This window comes from Salmo salar, chromosome 16 (assembly GCF_965601325.2).
Source record: "Salmo salar chromosome 16, fSalSal1, whole genome shotgun sequence".
In the NCBI taxonomy this organism is placed as follows: domain Eukaryota; kingdom Metazoa; phylum Chordata; class Actinopteri; order Salmoniformes; family Salmonidae; genus Salmo; species Salmo salar.
Window position 1 is genome coordinate 38,912,598 of NC_138306.1, and position 22,403 is coordinate 38,935,000.

At 42.7% G+C, this 22,403-nt stretch overlaps 1 protein-coding gene and 1 long non-coding RNA gene across 2 annotated transcripts in view; one reads left to right on the forward strand and one right to left on the reverse strand.

The window, feature by feature from the left end:
* LOC106573613 (A disintegrin and metalloproteinase with thrombospondin motifs 20) overlaps positions 1-22,403 on the reverse strand; it is a 149,722-nt gene that overhangs the window by 24,500 nt on the left and 102,819 nt on the right. The window contains exons 17-27 of the mRNA XM_014148814.3: positions 22,188-22,354; positions 21,897-22,026; positions 20,029-20,155; positions 19,733-19,943; positions 19,308-19,472; positions 18,504-18,674; positions 16,562-16,789; positions 15,608-15,772; positions 15,104-15,367; positions 14,591-14,752; positions 13,791-13,967 (exon numbers count right to left, since the gene is read on the reverse strand). Of these exons, the coding sequence (XP_014004289.2) occupies positions 13,791-13,967; positions 14,591-14,752; positions 15,104-15,367; positions 15,608-15,772; positions 16,562-16,789; positions 18,504-18,674; positions 19,308-19,472; positions 19,733-19,943; positions 20,029-20,155; positions 21,897-22,026; positions 22,188-22,354 (1,967 nt within the window). The remainder of the gene's footprint in view (positions 1-13,790; positions 13,968-14,590; positions 14,753-15,103; positions 15,368-15,607; positions 15,773-16,561; positions 16,790-18,503; positions 18,675-19,307; positions 19,473-19,732; positions 19,944-20,028; positions 20,156-21,896; positions 22,027-22,187; positions 22,355-22,403) is intronic.
* On the forward strand, positions 1,560-8,808 carry LOC106573614 (uncharacterized). Its single transcript, XR_001321383.3, has 3 exons — positions 1,560-1,979; positions 2,966-3,037; positions 3,671-8,808. It is a non-coding gene; the product is annotated as an uncharacterized LOC106573614 (long non-coding RNA).

Here is a 22,403-nt window from a genome sequence, read left to right on the forward strand (position 1 = left end):
TTATACCCGCTGCTCAAGTTCTGCGAAAGTACAACATGTCAATCAGTTTAGAACTTTATATGAATGAAGAGAGACAAAGTACTTAACCATCCAATGTGCTGTTTTGTGTTGTGCAGTTGACAGCCTGCTTGTAATGATTTGACGGTTAAATGGTTTCAATGGTCACGGTTAGCCCACTGCTTAGCTTACTCCTGAGGAGGTTCCCTCTCTACCACATGAAAGAGAGCAGTGAGCCAAATTAAATTGTCTAAAAGAGTATAAACACCACAAGAATCAATGAAAATGTACTAGCAAAGACGTTATAAAATGTAAAAAAGTATCCAACACGGTGCTTTGTTCAATATAGTGTCTTCAGTGTATGAGTTGGAGATAAACACACATGTTATGTTATTGCGTCTCATGGCCAAGTGAATGAGCTATAAACCCCTTTTGGATACACTAATCATGACATGGATCTCTGTAAAGCATCCACTGAACACCCAGGTTTGAATGCACTCCCCTGTTTAACGTGTAAACCCTGTACATGGCACAAACTAGAGAGAGAGACACACACAAGCCCAGGAGAGAGAAGACTCAGAAAGCTAAAAGACCTGGATGCATACATATGGCTAGACAATCATATGGTTTCAATAAGCTGTACAATGCTTCAGGAAAGCTACAGAGAAAACAAGAACACAACAAATAAAAAGCAGAGAGACTCTGATGAGTCTTCAGAAAGCCCCATGCCTGAGACGAAGGTCGGTCGGTGGACAAAAATATTCTAGACTCTTCCGTCTTTATGAGTACAAACAGCAATTAGAGAGCCAGCTATTTCTGCTGTGCTCTTAGTGAGAGAGTGAGCCCCCTTACACAAAGCCACTCTAAAATGGGGTATTGGAATAAAGTACAACAAGACGTGGAGAACTCTGTTTTGTCTTAGCATATTTTCCAGTCCAGATAATAAACATAATATTGTATTGTCCCTTAATTATGATCTCAGAATGTTGCATAACAGCAAAATGGTAAACTTGTGGTGGCCATAGATAGTACACTCTATTGGACTGACTGTGCTGTGATGGAATTATTTAAGGAAGATTTATTTTAGACATACTGTATTGAATTCTAACAAATGCTGGTCCTTTTTTAGGTTTGGACAACAGGAGCTGTGGGCATAGGATGTGAAGAATGACTGCTTTTTCCACTAATGGAGGAGAAGCATTCAAGCACTAAGAGAGACACGTTTGTGCAACACTTGGTGAGTTCACTCTGCTAGAGTACCCATTTGAACCATTTAAACAGAGAGGCACCTCCTGCTATCTTCTCTTCTGTACTCTGGTGAGGGAATTGCTTGAGTTGACACTGCACACAGATACAGTATATTATACACATTGTAATTACAAAGGCATTTTAAACACAGGGCTCAGCCCAGCTGACTAGGAGACATCAAAGCTGCCCTGCGTTGACTGACTGATCCTAAACATGCAGTTTCTTGAACCCGCTGCACGCTCACTCAAAAATTATAACACTGCTCCCTCCACTTCAGACAGGAACGTAAACAGGCAGACATGTACAGTAGGGGCGATAGAGGGGGTGTTAGCCCCTCCTTACTGCTGTCATTGAAGAAGAAAAAAAATAGGAAGATAAAAAAGAGCAGGAGGAAGAAAGGAAACCACAACCATATAGGCAGTGCTATGGGCAGTGGTCCTCGGCTGAACTGTATCTGCTGCCTGTTTAACAGTGGGGAGAAGACATTATTAGGCGGCATGCTCCTCCCTCTCCACAGCCAGGCAGCCTTATCTGTCAGCCATTAGTTAATCAGGGCTGGTAACGTAGAAGTAGAGCAGAAAACCGGCACAGCGCGTGGGGCCAAAGGACAACCTCTGAGAGCTGAGCTGAGCAGAGCAGGAGGAGGGCAAGGACCCGGGGACCGACCAACCCCTCCACTCTAAACTCTACTACCAGGCTAGGCTGCTGGCTCACTTTACTCAACACTGGATCAGGTAAGTCAACTCCTCTCTTACTATGCTTCAACTGCTCAATTGCCTTTTCCATGAATAGCTACTGGTCCGCTAACTAACATACTGAGGACAAAAGATAGTGATTTTCATTTGGAGAATTTAGTAAATGAGTAAATAAATGAGTAAATAAATATGACTAATGAAGGGTTACAAGGCTGGTAATGCATGTTACTACAGTATATACTACAGTGTGGGGATCTCTAACACAATATAAATGGGGGGGAAAGACTCAAGTTCACATTTACAGAAAATGTATATGGGGATTACAAACACTTAGCCACTTGTATGTATTCATTTACTGTAAGTCACACTGGATAAAAGTATCTTCTAAGATGCATATACATGTATTATTACTATTAAAACTTTGTTGAAAAATAAAAAATATACAAGCCACATAAAAAATGACTTTCTCTCGAGACAGATTTCCTCTCCCAAGTTGTAACAGCAATTCATTTCACATGATTAGGTGGGTTAATTCTAGTATCAGCCAGTGAATTTCATCTGGAAATAATATGGATTACTTTACAAGACGGAATTAAATTGTTGCCTGAAAGACACCCCAGTACACGGTTTTGTTCAACAAAGTTTTTCAACTAGAATGGGAGATGTAGTACAATACACAGAAAGAGATAAGCGATGTTTGGCCGTTAACAGCTAAGCAGCTTGTGCTTTTTCTTCTTCTTTCCACTGCATTCCTGCTTTGCTAGTGTTTCAGGGTTCTGGAACAGTTCACTTAATTTATTGCCAAACCAAATCCAGCTAATTTATGTTTATTCTCTGTGCTATGAAGACCATACTATAAAACAGCTTGTAGCGCTTGTAGGTAAATACACATGGAGCTGGCTTTTTTAATTTAAAGTATCAAATATTGATACTTAAATGGACTTTGGTAGACTATACTGAAATGTGAGATGCATCAAGAATATTGACAGGTTATGTATTTTTTCTATTTCCATGCTATTCATAAGAGCATGTCTTTTTCTAGGCATGGCAGGCTGCAATTGTATGATGACATCCGCCCATTCCATCGCAGAGGACAGGTAAGCCAATGGACACATGGAAGCGTTTAGGCATAGAGAGACCACGCTATCGGGTAACTTATGAGACCATGGAATTACCTGTAGTTCAGCCAATGCGACTACACCACAGCATATGCAACTTCAACAGAAAGAACACAGAAATCCCTATAGAACAACTCACTTTCAATTGATAGTTCACTTGGAATGTTTGTCAGATGTTTTCAAACCTTAAAAGGCACTGTCTAATTTCTTTAGTACCTATGTTTCTGGAGCAAAAAAAACTCACGACTGTGTGAAGTTTGTCCAGAATATTACACTCTGTACTAGCAAACCGATACTCAAATACTATGTATAGAAATTTTCAACAGCTTCAAAAAAAGATTATCGAAGTCATATTGAAGATAATCTAGGTTTATGATCATCCTAACAACTAAATGTGTACTCATTTTCCAAGGACCAAGTGATATCAGAGAACAAGATACACTGATAGATATTATTTCAGTTCATTACACTGATTATTACACTGATGTTATTACACCTTTATCAGTGTCAATGAGGGGGAAAAATGTAAGAAGATGTTTGCAGAGCTCAGAGAGTGAGGGAGGCTAAGACATATGGCCAGAGAGCTATCACAGGATGCTTTTTCTGTTCAAGGTCCTGTTTTGCAAGGAAGTTTCAAAGACAGAAGTCAAAACAACACATGCTGTCGACGTGGGAAAAGCTGGTAAGAGCAGAGCATCGTGGGGCGGAGGAATGTCAGAGTCATAGATCTTTCAACCTCAAGGCCAAAATAGCCACACACAGGCCTGATCATCTCCATGCATGGGAAGAAACAATAAGCAACACCTCATACTAGCACTAATACAGTCCAGTCCAACCCTGGCCAACGTGGTCCAAATCTGGCATCCAGACATCAGTGGCCAAAGAGATATCGTTAGACAATTACTACATGAGTAAGTAGGCTGTATTAACTGAAATTAATTGGTATTAACTTGCAAATAGGATTTCCTCACAAAAGAGTTGGTACAAACCAATGTCATAAGTATATTTAGGTACCGAAGGTATGAAAATAGGGACATTTCTTATTGGCGTCACCATGGAGTTTATTGTAAGGGCAATGATGATTGAAAGGGATATTGCAATGTCTAAATAATTATTGGTCTGTGTTAACAAAGTTGACAAAATGTTCACTACAAGTGTTACGTTCGTCGATGGAAGGATTTGACCAAGGTGCAGCGTGGTAGGCGAACATTTTAATTTATTAAATGAACACCGAAACAAAACCAAAATAAATTGAAAAAAATTGAAAAAACGTAAAGTTCAGTCGGGCATACAGTACAGTACCAAAAACAAGATCCCACAATCTAAGGTGGGAAAAGGGGCTGCCTAAGTATGATCCCCAATCAGAGACAACGACAAACAGCTGCCTCTGATTGGGAACCATACTAGGCCAACAAAGAAATAGAAACATAGATTTCCCACCCTGACCTAACCAGATATAGAATAAAAGGGATCTCTAAGGTCAGGGCGTGACAACAAGAGCTTAATAAGGCTGCTTCTGATGGAAAATGAAAGCAGTCAACTAAACTCAACTGTGTAGTTGGTGCCAAACTGTGCCTCTGCCATGGCTAGAAACTCAAATAAACAATCCTAAAAGGGCATATTAAGTTTCCCCAACACGATTCTCTTTTTAAGTCAACACCACTCAGAGAAGATGAACTGAGCAACCATAAGTCAACTTTCAGGAATGACAAAAACAACCAGTTTTTCTACCTGTCCAAACATTCAGCTAGAACCAAGATCCATTTCCATGTCCCACTCCAGAAACACTCCATTGGTGCTCCATTGAGTACAATGCTGTTGTCTCATAAAGCTATGCCAGACCAGGAGAGTGAACCTGATTTCGGACAGCAGAATAATGCTTGAGATTCTAAAGTGACCTTTTGGCCCAGGATTTCCAAGAGCTTCCAAGAGTCCCTATTCCTGGCAAAGTCCATCCATCCAAATTCCTTCTTCTTCTTACTCAACACCACTTCACTGTTAAGCTGTCAAGACCCAAACTCTAGTGTCATTTATCCTAGTGACAAGTTCACAACCAAAGCCAAAGACATGTTGTTCTTTTAAAATAAAGAAATAAAACCAAATGTTATTTGTCACATGCTTCGTAAACAACAGGTGTAGACTAAGTGAAATGCTTACCTGCGGGCCCTTCCCATCAACGCCGAGAAAAAAGATAGAAAAAAATGACAACACAAGGAATAAATACACAACGAGTAACAATAACTTGGCTATATACATGGGGTACAGCTAACGTTTGTCTGTCGGCATTGTTCATCCTGGGTTCCCATAACAGAATTGCATCGTAAGACACCAACGACCTTGACCTTGGCCTTGTGTTCCAACCAAAAAGCTACAGTACAGATATCGGACAAAGGGCAACATTTTCCTCTCTCAAAGAGACACAAGACAATGTTGCCCAAAATATTGTATGATGGGACGATCACATTGTTGTTAGGTTGTTTGTAATTTAGAGGTGGTTGATCGTCAACACCTGCCCGTGTGTGTCTCATTAACACATTCCTCCAAGTTGAACGCTCTGTTTACACCGCTGTCTTTTTATGGGGCCGTTATGGGGGTGATATTGTTGTGTGTTGCTGGTGTGTTTCACAAGCCTGATATGCTATCTACCTTTGATTTCACCCCCACTATAGCACTCTTTGAAGATGTGCAACAATGTACAATCTGCAGCTGGGCTCAGTGGACTCCAAAAGTGGTGTTAAACCTTGAGAATAACTGTGTCAACAGTAGAAGGAAAACAAGTTATTAGGTAATAGCATTGACTACAAAGTCAAAGGCAACTATAATTCCTTGGCTTCCAGCACATCAGATATAATATTTGTCCACCAATGACTGCCTCACAGAGCCACACTGTATATTTTCAGATCCTAGACGGGTGTCAAACACACAGCCCGTGGGCCGTTTTCGGGGTGATTTGAGTATATACTATATTTTTTAATAGGACTATATTATTATTCTATCATTATCCTGAGTGGCGCAGCGGTTTAAGGCACTGCATCGCAGTGCTAGAGGTGTCACTACAGACCCAGGTTCGATCCCGGCCGTGATCCATAGTCCCTTAGGGCGTTGCACAATTGGCCCAGTGTCGTCCGGGTTAGGGGAGTGTTTGGCCGGGGTAGGCCGTCATTGTAAATAAGAATTTGTTCTTAACTGACTTGCCTAGTTAAATAAGGGTTAAATATATATATATAGCTTTTAAAATTTGATACTTTAAAATGACTAAAAGCAAATACAAACTGTGTACAAATGATACAGTTTCTTGACTGTGTCCAGCTCGCTATTAAATCACCCAAATGAAAACAAGACAGTCAGGGAGCATAGAAAATTAAAAAAAAACAATGGATAGATAACAATGAATTTTTTTTTGATGGCAAGGAAATATAACCAATATTCAGTGCGGCCCTCCAGACCTCATTGACAAAATGAGTTTGTGCTTGCAATTTACTCTGGCGGATCTGACGCTGGAGGATGATATAAGAGGACTGAACATTGCGTGATGTAAATGGCGGTGTCGTTTAATCACAAAAGGATGGGAGGGAGACGTTGGGGCTGAATATGTAACATCGATGAGTACTGTAGGCTCAGACATTGACTTGCTGGAATGTCTTCACCATCTGTGAACCAGCGGCCCTAAAGCTCTGAGAGACAGATGCGCAAGTAGAAACAGACCTGCCAGCCAGGTAGCTAATGTGGAACATGCAGTACAGGACCCACATCACTAAAGGTAGAGCCTGGAAGTCTTCATATAAAGAGTAATACACTGACGTCTATTGCACTGCTAACTGACGCCACACCAGAAAGCAGCGGTGTAGGGTGTCTTGGTAAGATGTGAGGTAAAAAGTGATAAGCTCTACTTTCTAGGGAGATATGCTACTTTGAGTGGGTTACCACGTTCTTCTAGGGCATCCTCAAAATCTTTCCCACTGAACCAAGTTTGGGGGGGGATTTTGTTTTGGACAAATATGAAGAGTTTGTACAGTCCAACTACCAAGGTACATCAACATGATAGCCACCAACAGGCCCCAACATAAATAATTTCCAGTAGAGACGAGGTGATAGCAACATGCATTGAAGTCCCATTTCAGAGAGGATTCACCCCATAATCTTTAGAGACCTTTCTCTCAGATGCGTTGTAATGCCAGTTGAGAACCTGTTCCCGATCATTGGACGTGCCAGGGAAAGCCTAGTTTAAACGCTTCCAGATCTATACTTATTTTATCCCCCTGCATCCATCCCCAGCTGTCGCGCCGGCGAAACAAAAATCTGCCTAAACTAGTCTCTTCCCCTCTCTCAATCTTTTCCCCACTCTCTCCCCTGTATCCAGTTTCTTTGTGGTCGCGAGTCAACTCCTGCCACTTTATGTCATCACCCTCCGTCACTGAGACTGCATTAGTGGCTATGTCTAAACGAGGCTTTAATGTACAGGACTAGGCCACATAGAACCAAATATATATCAAACTTTGAAGTTTGACATCAACCGTGCTTGATCGCAGATGTCTATACAGGCAGGAGGGTTCACTGGTTTAGATGAAAGACTCTCCATCGCTGACACATAATATTTATGTTCCATATGTACTATATAAATATCTTGTCTAGTTCTCTCTCAGTCAAACGTTAAGAAATGTGTGTTTTGTTGGGCGATCTGGGATAAAAACAAATCAATCTTTGTATACAAGCCATGTCTTTTCTTTGTCATTTGTTTCTATTGAGGCATGGCAGCATTATTTGATTGCTCTCTAAATTGCACATCAATGATGATGGAGAGCATGCTAATATTACAGTTGTTTTTTAATCAAATCCTGGGACAAAAACAAATTACTTTGATTTAAAACAGACAGGAAATGTAATAATGAAAAAAAATAGACTTATTTTAATATATGTTTTGGCTGTCCTCCATGTTTTCCAACTGTTTGGCCTTTCGATACAAACTTTGTTGCTGCTGTCAAAGCTATACTTCTGTCCAAAGATGTTGATGCCTCAGATAACATCTCGAAGCAGAATCTGGTTTGGTGCCTCCAAAGGCTTAACCCTCCGAACATGCCAAATCCTACAAGTATACTGTCCAATACAACTCATCAATTGCATAATTTGGTTTGGTTTAACATTGAATAAACCATCACTAACAGGGACCAAATGTAAAATTAGCATCCTGCTCTGGTTTCCAACCTATGACAAGAACCATGCTTGAAGAACTGAGACTGAGGGAACCTCCAAGTCTCTAAGTCCTAGCTAGCTCCAGTTGATCAGTGCTAGACCGGCATATGGGCTGGATCAGAAAACACAAGCTCAATGATGTTACGACCATCTGACCCCAGGGTGACAGGTTTAGAGAATTTGCCTCAGGCCAAAGTCAAATATGTTTATGTTGTTCATTTTATGTTGTTCATTGATTTCATTTTAACAAATGCGTTTCATTCAGGGTCACTTCAACAAAGATCGCTCTCATTGGGACTCCCCCACTAACTGCAGGAAATTGTGTTTAAGCAACAAATAGGCATAAATTCCTAAAATGTTGGAGTGTTCAATTCATCACACTGCCTTATTGTTGGTTAGTGCTGCTTCACCCCAAAAATGTTTGCAGCTGTTTTTAAAGCAATCATCATTACTTAATGATGTTACCATTGTTGCTAAATCTATTTTGTGTGGAAGTTTACTGCTCCCAAACTGTGTTTGAATAACAAAATCTGTGCAATAAATGTCAATTATGTTCTGTCTTTGGTGAGTTATTCTCTTTGGAAGCAGTTAATGCTTACATTGCTTGATTGTTATATTGGACAAACCCTGAATGAAGAATGCCACAAGATACCCTAATCATCTCACCAGGTAAGTCCATGACACAAGATTCAACCCATATAACTGCCACTTGAGAAAGCAAATCCCTTTGTGAAACATGCCAACATACAGTACAGTGCATTAGGAAAGTATTCAGACCCCTTGACTTTTTGCACATTTTGTTACATTACAGCCTTATTCTAAAATGTATTTAAAAAAAAAAAATCTTCATCAATCTACACACAATACCCCATAATGACAAAGCGAAAACAGGTTTTTAGACATTTTAGCAAATGTATTAAAGAAACAGAAATACCTTATTTACATAAGTATTCACTGACTAGGTAAACCCCTTTCCTTTCCTATTCAGACCATTTGCTATGAGACTCGAAATTGAGCTCAGGTGCATCCGGTTTCCATTGATCATCCTTGAGATGAAAACTTGATTGGAGTCCACCTGTGTTAAATTCAATTGATTGGACATGATTTGGGAAAAGCACACACCTGTCTATAGAAGGTCCCACAGCAAAAACCAAGCCATGAGGTTGAAGGAATTGTCCGTAGAGCTCCGAGACAGGATTTTTTCGAGGCACAGATCTGGGGAAGGGTACCAAAACATTTCTGCATCATTGAAGGTCCCCAAGAACACAGTGGCTTCCATCATACTTAAATGGAATACGTTTGGAACCACCAAGACTCTTCCTAGAGCTAGCCGCCCAGCCAAAGAGCAATCGGGGGAGAAGGGCCTTGGTCAGGGAAGTGACCAAGAACACGATGGTCACTCTGACAGAGCTCCAGAGTTCCTCTGTGGAGATGGGAGAACCTTCCAGAAGGACAACCATCTTTGCAGCACTCCACCAATCAGGCCTTCATGGTAGAGTGGCCAGACGGAAGCCACTCCTTAGTAAAAGTCACATGACAGCCCACTTGTAGTTTGCCAAAAGGCACCTAAAGGACTCTCAGACCATGAGAAACAAGATTCTCTGGTCTGATGAAACCAAGATTGAACTCTTTGGCCTGAATGCCAAGTGTAAATTCTGGCGGAAACCCGGCACCATGCCTACAGTGAATCAGGGGATGTTTTTCAGCAGCAGGGACTGGGAGACTAGTCAGGATCGAGGGAAAGATGAATGGAGCAAAGTACAGAGAGATCCTTGATGAAACCATGCTCCAGAGCACTCAGGACCTCAGACTGGAGCGAAGGTTCACCTTCCAACAGGACAACAACCCTAAGCACACAGCCAAAACAACGCAGGAGTGGCTTCAGGATAAGTCTCTGAATATCCTTGAGTGGCCCAGCCAGAGCCCGGACTTGAACCTGATCGAACATCTCTGGAGAGACCTGAAAATAGCTGTGCAGCGACGCTCCCCATCCAACCTGACAGAGCTTGAGAGGATCTGCAGAGAAGAATGGGAGAAACTCCCCAAATACAGGTGTGCCAAGCTTGTTGCTTCAACAAAGTACTGAGTAATTTATTTTTGGTATTGGCTCTGCTTATTTTATTTGTCCCGTTGAAATGATCTCCTCTATTTGGAAGCATGATATAATACAACAGAAAAGAGGCAGAATGGAATCCATCAACAATATTGGATGAACATAATTTTGGGGGGTTTCGATTTGGGACCTCTTCAAATATAACAAACTTGCCAACATTGATTAATACCAATTATTCTTGTAATAAAACACAATACTCCGTTGGTTTCCAGCCAAAGGCATTACGGAGATAGCCCTATTACTATAATTGTAAACAGATGTACGTGCCAGCCTGTGCCAAAGTTTTCCCTTGAGTGTTTGCAAAATAAAATGATAAAAAACAATAACAATAAGAAAGCCTGCAGTCTGTTTTACATTATATTTTGTGTGATTTTAATTTATGCTCTTTATGCTATTTTATAAAGCACACTTTTATGCTATTCTAAAAAACTCAGATTGCTGGCTTTAGATTAGCTGGATAGAGACACGAGGAGTAACTGCAAGGGTATATATTTTTCTGTATCAACAAATATTGCAGGTATCATATATTGTGTACCAAATGCTATAGGGATATAATTAAACCGAAACAGTTATCTTGAAGTTTGTGTCTGAAGTTTGTTTGACCTGTGTACAACTGGGCAACGGTTCAGCATTTAGGATGTGGGCCTTTATGTCTCGGTAACTTTTGCTCAGTGTAGTATATATTTTAGACAGTATTTGGTATAAACCCCAAAAAATACAGAGCACATATGATGCTATTTCCTGTACTGTGATGAGCATAAAAGTAAATGCTCAACAATATGATTTTGAAGTTATGGAGCAAATGTCATTGCCAAAGAATACAACACCTTCCAAGTATTACAGCATGATGCCACATTGAAAAACAACACACATTTCACAACCTTTGTTTCTTTAATATTTTTTACAGTGGGAAAAGATATTTCAACATGTTTATGTATTTTTGAATGTGAACTAAATAAATAGAAAAAGATTAACATTTGAACAAAAAAACTTTAAGCAATGCACTGTTGCCCCACAGCACAATCACTGAGCACCTTGGGTAAAAAAGTTGGAGACGCGAAGGGTGACTGGGCTGACGAGGCTAAGGAGGAGTCTTGGATGAAATGAATGTCTTGGGACAGACGGAGACAAAGTTATGTGGAAGAGGAAGAAGACAAGAGAGAGCGAGCCCAGAGTGGACCTCACAGGAGAGCTTACGGTCAACACAAACAAAGAGCCATTTTGGTAACACTTCACCTGAACTATGTGTCAGGAAGACTGCACCTTGATGTCACACATGTCATGACACTTTGGGAAACCATGTTTCACGTACTACTGTTTTTCATGCTATCGAAGGATATAATATATGTTGACTGGCTGGCTATCCATCAAGCAAGATGTGGTAGTTAGTAATGAAATGTTTTGAAATGTATGGAGCAGTTATCGGATGCCAGGTCAGGTTTATGACAGCATTACGAAGGTTATGACAGATAGTTCAACCCAAGTGTTACATGTATCTAAATTGAAACAAATACAACATTAAAGCTTCAATAATGAATAAACTATTGTAAACAAATAAATACCTTTTATTTGAAAAAAATCCTTCAGAAATATAGAAACTGGCCCAAGAAAAAAGTGAAACAGCAACAAATGACTACAGTATCATAAAAGAGAGGTATTTGTGTGCTTCAGTTGGTACGAGATTAGCGGATGCCAATTCAGTTGGTTTTATCTTCTGAGCAGACTTTCAGATGAAAAGCACATTGGAAGTAAATCTACTGTGAAATGGTAGAGCTTTAAAACTGGATTGCATAGTTTGACATTTGTACACCATATTAGATGGATTTATCTTGATATACGGCATGTAACATAAGCTATATAAATACATCAGGTATGACCTGTGAATAAGTTCAATAATACAACTTTATAGTGCCTCTTGTACTTAACAGATTGACTGTTATGTCAATCTGTTAAGATCACCTACAGCCAATTTATCAGAGGCAAAGACAAAAGGGCTCTAATTCGCTGACTTCTGTAAAAAAATGGCAGACTGGTGTTTCTATAGAAACCCCACTGTAAACATCCTTTTGATGTAAACTTCTCCTGTACTATAGTGCAGTTTTACAGTAGAGACAAAGGGCCCACCATACAAGACAAATATTGAAACCACTTGTGCCACTATGACCAACTAACACACTAACGACAAGACAGAATAATTACAACACCTGTACTGGTGAGGGTGAGAGTATATTGTGAGGTTGAGTGTTTTGCCGAACAGTGATCCCTGTACAATGTTCAGTTTTGTGATACCAGAAGTGTAGAAGGTGTTTGCCTGGCCTTTGTAGCTACTACTGTACATGACTTTCCGCGCCCGATATTTGCCTTGCATAGGCATTATAGCTTTTTTCCTACAGTAACAGTATGTGTCTAAGTATTTCAAATATCTACCATTTCAAATTGAACCCTAAAATACAGTGTTATATCTAGACTATCTATAGTATTCTATAGTTACTGTTTTTTATTATTTTGTATTTATAATTCATTGGCAGTTATTTAAAACTTTAGAAGCGCACCTTGTTACATGAGGGGATGGTAGAACTGTGAAAAGATCTAGAATATAACATTCTAAGAGGGATGGCACCATTTTGAAAACTGCATTTAACGTTTCATTTATGAGTCTTAAAAAAAAAAAAAAATAGGTAAAAAATATTAACAAAACATACTGTCGTTTTGAACGTACTTTCCTCTGTACAAACTGTCATTATTCATGAGACGCAAGAGATCCAACCAAAAGCACCAGTAAAATCTTAAATATCATATTCAGTTACAAAACCTAGCCACTAAAAATAAAATCATACTGTACAAAGATACATACAGAAAATACAGTAACAGTTTGTTGCTGTTTGATAAAGGTAACTCTTATACACAAATATACACTTGTGTACTTTCGGTTACAGGGTGAGACAGATATCAAAAATGTTTACTTCACGCTTCACATATGAAATAAATATATTTCGAGTTACTCACTCGCATCTACAAATATATGGCATTGTTGGACAACATTGTCCTTCTAATTTATAGTTTACATTTGGAGCCTAAGTTCCAAATGGGAACCATGTGTTTCTGAGAATTCCCAATGTGGAGCAGCATTCTGTGTGTGCTCTTTTCCCCCTTGTTTCTAATCAGCACCATGCCACTCCAGGGCCCAGTGTGGGTGGGCTGGGGCTATCCTAACCTAGCGCTGACACTAGTGCTCCATTGACTCTCCTACAGATAGGCTAAAACAGTTAGCTAGCCGCTAGCCTCTAGCTGCTAGTGGATGGGCCAGAAATACACTCCCTGTAATTTAAGCACACCCCCATGTCTACTCACGGCTCATGGTGACGCGCCCCAGTGAAGGAGGAAGTTAAGGAGGAGGAGAAGTTATGGGAAGAGGAAGTACTATCGTACCGGCTTCCATGGTCGGCGGTGCCAGGATATGCTGCCCGGGCACAGGTGCAGGCTGCACTGCTCCATGTCAGGAGGCTTATCCAGGACGTCACAGCTGTGGTCGTTGAGTCTCTGTCCGTTGGACCGTTGGCACACCACCTGGCGCGTCCTCCTGCCTCCGCCACACGTCTGGGTACACTGAGAGTGGAGAAGAGAAGAGGGGGTCACTTAGTATTTAGCAAGACTTTTGAGTTAAAGGCAGGCTACTTGGTACAGTATCTCAATAGCTTTTCTTTCAGGGGGGGAGTAGATGAAGAAGAGGTGCAGAGGAAAGGAAGCAACTTTAGACTATTGAAATGCATGCCCAGGAGTCTGAAATGGGTATCTGTAGTTTAGTAGTGGACTGTATTGTTGTAGTGCCCAGGAGTCTGAAATGGGTATCTGTAGTTTAGTAGTGGACTGTATTGTTGTAGTGCCCAGGAGTCTGAAATGGGTATCTGTAGTTTAGTAGTGGACTGTATTGTTGTAGCGCCCAGGAGTCTGAAATGGGTATCTGTAGTTCAGTAGTGGACTGTATTGTTGTAGCTTTAACTGAGGCAGATCTGTTTACATACATAGTCCCTGTAGTGCCTGTGTACTCACCTCTTGGGAGAGGCTATACAGACACGCCTGGTGCCCAAATTGATGACGTATGTCGCACAGCGAGAATTGAGTGGAGACGAACGGATTCGGTTCAGTCAGTTGTCTCAACTCGTCTCTCAGATGCGCGACATACGTCATCAATTTGGGCACCAGGCGTGTCCGTATAGCCTCTCCCTCACCTCTCCCCAGATGCCGTAGTTCCACAGAGGGCAGGGTCCTGAGTCGCAGCTCTTGGACTCTGCAGGTTTGACCCTCTGGTCACAGTGGTTGGTGCTGCGACCCTCCGCATCCTGACACACCACCACCCTCCTCTGGAAGCCCCCTGCACACGTACTGGAGCACTACGGAGGGGCACAGAGTGTGTTACAGAGGGAAACACACACAAACACACACAACTCTGTACACAGCCTGTACACTACCTTACCAGCTACAATCTAGTCATATCCTTACTATCTGTCTGAGTGAATACAGTGAGAGATCACTCTGTGAGGAACAGCAGAAATGCAGTCAGACAATTAGGTGAGGGAGAGAGCAGTGCATGGAGATGGTATCATAGTCCCAGAAGTTTTTCTTGACCACGTGGAACACCAGGACCCACCCGAACCCCCCGGCCATATTGCCTACAACTAGGGGTCAGAGTTTTCCCTGGTCAGGTAAGTGTAAAATCTCTGGCCCCATGGTACTGTACATACTCCTCCCCAGGGTCCCGTCCTCCACTGGTTGTCTGCCGATGGGACGTTCCAACTGCTGTGGCCTGGGTGACTGGCGGGGTTGTGGGGGCTGTAGGGCTGGTCATTGGGCCTCTGGCGGTACACGGAGGGGCAGGGGGTGGCCGTACACTCCTGCTCTGTGCTGGGCCTCTCGTCCTGGTCGCAGAATGACTCATCCACCTGGTGGTGGTAGTTACTGCATTCAACCTGCCTGGTGGCCCGGCCCACACCACACGTCACTGAACACTGGGGAAACAATAGACACAAGGTCATATCAGTGAACACTGGGGAAACAATAGACACAAGGTCATATCAGTGAACACTGGGCAAACAATAGACAAAAGGTCATATCACTGAACAATAGGCAGAGAGCATAGCATTAATAAGTGATGCATTATTTCATTAGTAAAGGCATAATAGCTACTCATACATATTTATACTTATAAAAGTAATGGGGTTAAAAAAATGACAACAACTGTAACATACAGGAGACCACTCCCAGGAACTCCACTGGCCACACGAGCTGAAGCAGGCTGAGGATTCTGGGGGCCGGGGCAGATGGGCACAGTAGGACTCGTCTGCCACTCCACCCTGGGCGTCCCGACAGCTGACATAGCGGGCACGCTTACCCTTCCCACAGGAGACAGAGCACTGAGACACACACAGAGGAACCCACAAACATTCAAGATTAGAGTTACATTGTGTCACACTTACATATAAAGCACTTTACATTAACTTATACTGGCTGATGTGTTTCACTGAAGATGTGTGCATAACAACAGTCTATTTTCAATGAACTGATAAAGGTTACATTTTAAGCCACCAGCTCAGACACTGTGACAAATGCATTAAAATGAATAATTTGTACTCTGTCTCTATATGCTCTCACGAGACTCCTCCGTGAGGTTTTCACCTGGTGATATTCTAGCTGCACCTCAACAGCAAACTCAACAGTAGTACATGTAAACTTTACCAAGGGGTGAATATCTACTGCGATCTAAAGGCACCATCTGAAATACACATGTAAATATCACAATCATATCAATTACATCAAATTGCCCATGACTTCACACGAGAGGATGGCAGTATCGCTCCTGAGTGGAATGTATGTGTGTTTTTTCAGAGGTACCACACTTGCGCTAGCCTCCTCTTTGACATTCGAGCTCACAGCCTCTCTGACAGACATACAGACAAACTGAGATTCATGTTTAAAACCAAAGCCTCATGTTTAGACAGAGATCTGTTTTTTCATTTGCACTGGGCAACAATGCAAAACCAGGGTGAGGGAGTGTGTTTGTGTGAGGCTGAGCAGTGCTGCATTCTATATACCAGTGAATCAGACATGTACAGTCAGAGGGGTAGTAATGGCGAGGCAGAGAGAGCTACTGTACGTGAGTGTTTATAAGCCTATTGGTGCGTGTGAGTGGTTGCAGTGCTCACTGTGGTCCAGGAGCCATATCTCCACTGTGTGAAGAGCTGACCAGAGGTGTCAGGGCGGACGGTGCTCTGTTGAGGAGAGGCCCAGGGACATGGTGCCACCTCACAGTCCTGGCTGTCCCTGGGTCTGGATGCTGCGTTACACTTCCTGTCATCCACTGTGTCCCCATACAACCCTGACACACACCTCACAGCCCGCATCTGGTAACCATGGCCACACGTCACTGCACACTGCAACAACATACACAGGAGAGAGACACACAGGGTCAGATCATGGCCTGAGGCTCCAAAAGGATTGACACGAAAACCTTGGCAGATCAGTGTTTACTTCGAGGAAGGATGCAATTTTAACTCAGCTCACAGTCTAGCCCAGCCAAGCCCAGTCTAACTTAATGTAGTTGAACCCTACTACTTCCCAGACACCCACCCTCTCCCCCAGATCTCTGCTAACGGAGTGGCAGGTAGCCTAGCGGGGCGGCAGGTAGCCTAGCGGGGCGGCAGGTAGCCTAGCGGGGCGGCAGGTAGCCTAGCGGGGCGGCAGGTAGCCTAGTGGTTAAGAGCATTGGGCCTGTAACTGAAAGGTTGCTGGTTCGAATCCCCGAGCCGACAAGGTAAAACATCTGTTGATGTACCCTTGAGCAAGGCACTTAAACCCTCATTTCTCCTGTACATTGTTCTGGATAAGAGCATCTGCTGAATGAATGTATGTGTCTTTATTATGGATCCCTGCAGCAGCTACTCATCCTGGGGTCCGGCAAAATGAAGGCAGTTATAAAAAATATAATTCATTCACAACAGATTTTACAACACATTGTGTGCCCTCAGGCCCCTACTCTACTATCACATATCTACAACACAAAATCCATGTGTATAGTGTGTATGTTATTGTGTGTTTGTATGCATGCGTCTGTGCCTATGCTTGTGTTGCTTCACAGTCCCCGCTGTTCCATAAGGTGTATTTGTATCTGGTTTTTTTAATCTAATTTTACTGCTTGCATTAGTTACTTGATGTGGAATAGAGTTCCATGTAGTCATGGCTCTATGTAATACTGTGTGCCTCCCATAGTCTGTTCTGGACTGTGAGGAGACCTCTTGTGGCATGTCTTGTGGGGTATGCTTGTGTGTAGAGCTGTGTGCCAGTCGTTCAAACAGACAGCTCGGTGCATTCAACATGTATTTGTGAGAGGTATTGACAAGTAGTGATGAAGTCAATCTCTCCTCCATTTTGAGCCATGAGAGATTGACATGCATATTATTAATATTAGCTCTCTGTGTACATTCAAGGGCCAGCCGTGCTGCCCTGTTCTGAGCCAATTGTCATGTACACACATTTGGTGGAGGAAGTGCTGCAGGATTTGGGCACTAGATTGTGATTACACAGGAATTAACAGCCATATATACTGTATACCAGCTCTGTCAATGGAACTATCATGTTGAGTCAATGAATGGTCAAAGACATTAAATCCTCCATTCATTCCTGTCATACTGGATTGTGCACACCAGACAAGGTGCGTGTATATAGGCTGAGGAAGTATTGGACTAGCAGACTTACAGGGTCCGTGTGTGTACGGCTCCGTCTAAGGCAGTAGGGGTACCTGATAGTGTGGTAAGTTATGGAGTGGTGTGCTCTGACTTGAGCTCTCATTTCCTCCCCTAGCGCTCTCACTCTGCCCTCATATCCTGTCGGAGTAAATCTGACCCCACACACAGATACACACCACAGATACACACCACAGATACACACCACAGATACACACTGGGAAGGAAGGGGATGTATGTGCAGAGCACACGTGCAGCCAGACACATAAATAACACACACTACAATGTTACATACTTAAACATTCATTCCTGCACATTCATTCCTATTCAATCACAAAGATTCAATCACACGAGAACCTGAATCAGTCAGACACAGGCACGTGCAGATCCATCCAACTGGACTCACCGGTCCCCAGACTCCGACCTGCCAGGAGGCACAATCTGGCAGCTCACAGCTCCCCACGGCTAGAGGCTTGGTGTTGGGGTCACAGAAGTGTTCACTCTGATTCTCCTCTCCTACCCCCACACTACAGGATACCTGCCTGTGCCTCATCCCCTTCCCACACGTCACCAAGCACTGGGAGGGGACAGAGGGCGAGATAGGGTCAGGGTGAGGGAGGAAGACTAATAAAGTATATGTTTTATGAAGGGTGTGTGTGTGGCGGAGGAACATTTTGTGATTGTATGTGTAAAATGTTATCCTCAAAGTGTGTGTGCATGTTAGAGCAAATGTGATGCATTTACATCAATACACATATACTTTATAAAGTGTGTATATATTTACGTGTTTTATTATGTGTGTACGTCAATACGCATATACTTTATAAAGTGTGTATATATTTACGTGTTTTATTATGTGTGTACGTCAATACGCATATACTTTATAAAGTGTGTATATATTTGTGTGTTTTATTATGTGTTTACATCAATATGCATATACTTTATAAAGTGTGTATATATTTACATGTGTTTATAGAAGTGTTTATTGATGTGAATGGAACAGTGTGAATTTGTGTAATGTGTGTGCATGTGTGTGTTTGCACTGTGTGTGTGTGTGTGTGTGTGTGTGTGTGTGTGTGTACTGTGTGTGTGTGTGTGTGTGTGTGTGTGTAATGTGTGTGTGTGTGTACTGTGTGTGTGTGTGTGTGTGTGTACTGTGTGTGTGTGTGTGTGTGTGTGTATGTGTGTGTGTGTGAAGTGTGACCCGTACCTCACTCCACTCGCTGGCTGACCAGTCAGGGCAGGCCTGGTCATTGCAGCTCTCCGCGATCATTCTCTGGTAGTCACTGCACTCCCTGTCCACCAGTCTCCTCCCCAGATTGTTCATACAGTAGGAGTCCCTGGTGCGGGCCCCACGACCACACGTCTTAGAACACTGAATGATGCACACAACACTCAGCATTAGATTCACCATTCAACATGTACTGCACAAACGCCTAACAAAAACACTGCACCAAACATGTACAAAATACTCTCTACTACCTGTAACCTAAATCACGTCCACTTATAATAACACCTGTCATGCATGAGAAGACTAAATAAAAAATGGGCTGCTTTTCAAGACAATGTGCCATAGCATCACATCATGAAAACAGGTATTGTAATGATGTGTCTTTGACTGTAGTTTCTACTGACCTGGGACCAGGCGCTGTACTGCCAGCTCTTGAGCAGACAGTCCCCTTGGCAGGCCTCTCTGGCCTGGGGTTTAGGTAGGTCAGAACAGGCCCTCCCCTCCACCCTCTCACTCTGCCTCTTCAGCAAGCTGTACCTCATACACTGCACGTCCATGGTCCGGTAGCCAGGGCCACACTTAGCAGAACACTCACTCTTCCCTGCTACATTCCACCTGCAAAAAGGCTATATGGGTTAGTGTCTGTTTAACAGATATTTAGTGACAGTGTGTGTGTGTTAGGTTGTGTGTGTATATCTACCTGAGTTCACAGTCAGTGTTACATGGCTCAGTGGCAGTATTGGGACGGGGTAGAGGCTCACAGCGCTGGTCAGAAACCCCCAGGTGGTCACTCTTCCTCACACATACCGCCTTGCGCCGTCGTTCACCTACACGAACACACACACACAAACACACACGCACAAACACACACGCACACATGCAAGATTTGAATGTTTGAATTAGATCCGATCTGGCTAGGATCAACTGCCAAAGATCACATTTCCCCCTCCTTTAAATTGTTTAATTAACTCTCTGTGATTGGGTCCCAGTCCAAATGGGATTAGGGGTTCTGGGATGAAACTGCTTCAACTGGATCCTGCTAATGATGCTGCGAGACACAGGAATGGTCCTAGGAGAAACTTCCAGGAGAGATTTAGTGTGCTCAGAACAGGGAAGAACAACTGCCCCCTCTCATTGGCAGGTTTACTTTTAGTCTGAGTCTTGTCCTGGTGACAAAACTGAGCGATTTGCTCTTAGATAGGCCAGCTGCGAAGTCAAAATTGGCTATAATGTAAAACTTCATGAATCAGAAAATAGCTTTTTGGTCTTAATTTAAGGTTAGGCATTAGGGTTAGGTTTCAAATCAAATTGTATTACTTTGTGGCTGTGCCAGCTAATGACCACACTACAGAGCTGCCTCCAGAACAAGATTCATGAAGAGAAACGCTAACCTGCCTCTCATAGAAGCCACGGAAGTTCAAAGCCGACCGTGGTACTGCAGGTATAGTTTGCAGAAAACAGGATCCCCCATTATAGTGAATGAAAAAATGGCAATCTTTGTGGTCAATCTTCGTATAAACCCCCCCCCCAAAAAAACCCAAAGACAATCATGGTACTAATAATTGCTTCTAATATACCAGATGTATGTCCTTGAACAGATTATTTAAAAATTGCACACAGGAAAAGACAAGGATCATTTAGTTGCTAATGGCAGCCTGCAATACCTTGGTCGGCCTTCAACTTGAGTTACTCAATGAGAGGGGGCAGCACTGAGCTAGCCTGCAACGTTACTTCCTGGTATGTCTTATGAGACGCCATCTTAACCGACATCATTTGGCTTCAATGCGCTATTGGATCTTCACATAGGAATGAATGGTGCGGCAGGTAGCCTAGTGGTTAGAGTGTTGGACTAGTAACCAAAAGTGTTGTAAGATCAAATCCCGAGCTGACCAGGTAAAAATCTGTCGTTCTACCCCTGAACAAGGTAGTTAACCTGCTGTTCCTAGGCCGTCAATGAAAATAAGAATTTGTTATTAACTGACTTGCCTAGTTAATTAAAGATAAAAAAAATGAAAATGGTGTCATGTGATTGATGGCTTTGTCCATTCAAATATACATTAATTGGCTCAGTAAGGTTAGAGGGCAGGCTCAGGGCTAAGGGGGAGGAAGGTGTACTGGGATGTGATCAACCAGAGCAGAGGGGCTGCCAGGAGAGGAGGTAGGTTGATTTATAGGAGAGGTGGGTTGGTACTCAGTACTTATGCTGTGGTGTGTGGGGGTCAAAATAGCATTGGGGGCTGAAGCCTGAAACACATGGGTAACAGGGTGGATACTTTTTCCTCTCACTGTATGACCTTGCCCTGACACATGGGTAACTGGGTGGATAACTATGACATATGGGTAACTGGGTGGCTAACTATGACTTTACCCTGGCACATGGGTAACTGGGTGGATGACCATGACCTTACCCTGACACATGGGTAACTGGGTGGATGACTATGACTTTACCATGAAACATGGGTAACTGGGTGGATGACTATGACTTTACCCTGAAACATGGGTAACTGGGTGGACGACTATGACTTTACCCTGACACATGGGTAACTGGATGGACGATTATGACCTTACCCTGACACATGAGGCTACAATCCAGCCAGGAGCCTGAGGGGTCCCACACAAACTGTTCCCTGTGCTCCTCGATGGGGATGTTGAAGGAGTAGCGCACATCTGGGTTGTACAGGTTCCCCACACACAGGACCTAGGGCAACAATGATATGGGAAATACTTGTAACAATATAGAAGGAGAGATGGGGGAAGGGAGGAGAGGGGGACAGAGAAAGCTAGAGAGAGAGAAAGCAGAGAGAGATAAAGACAGAAACAAACAGAAGAGCGAGAGAGAGACAGAGACATCAGCCTTGCCTGTAGGATGAGTTCCTCCTCGATGCGTTCAGTGCAGTTGATGCGCTCCTCTTTGGTGTCCGAGCCACTGTACTCAATGACGGTTCCCTTGAAGGGGATTTCCCTTTTGAACATGGCCACCACAAAGTTCCCATTCAGGAGAAAGTTAGAATGGCTGTCAGATAAAGCTGAAAGGAAACAAACAAAAAGTGGAAAAATAAATAATAAAAAGAAAAT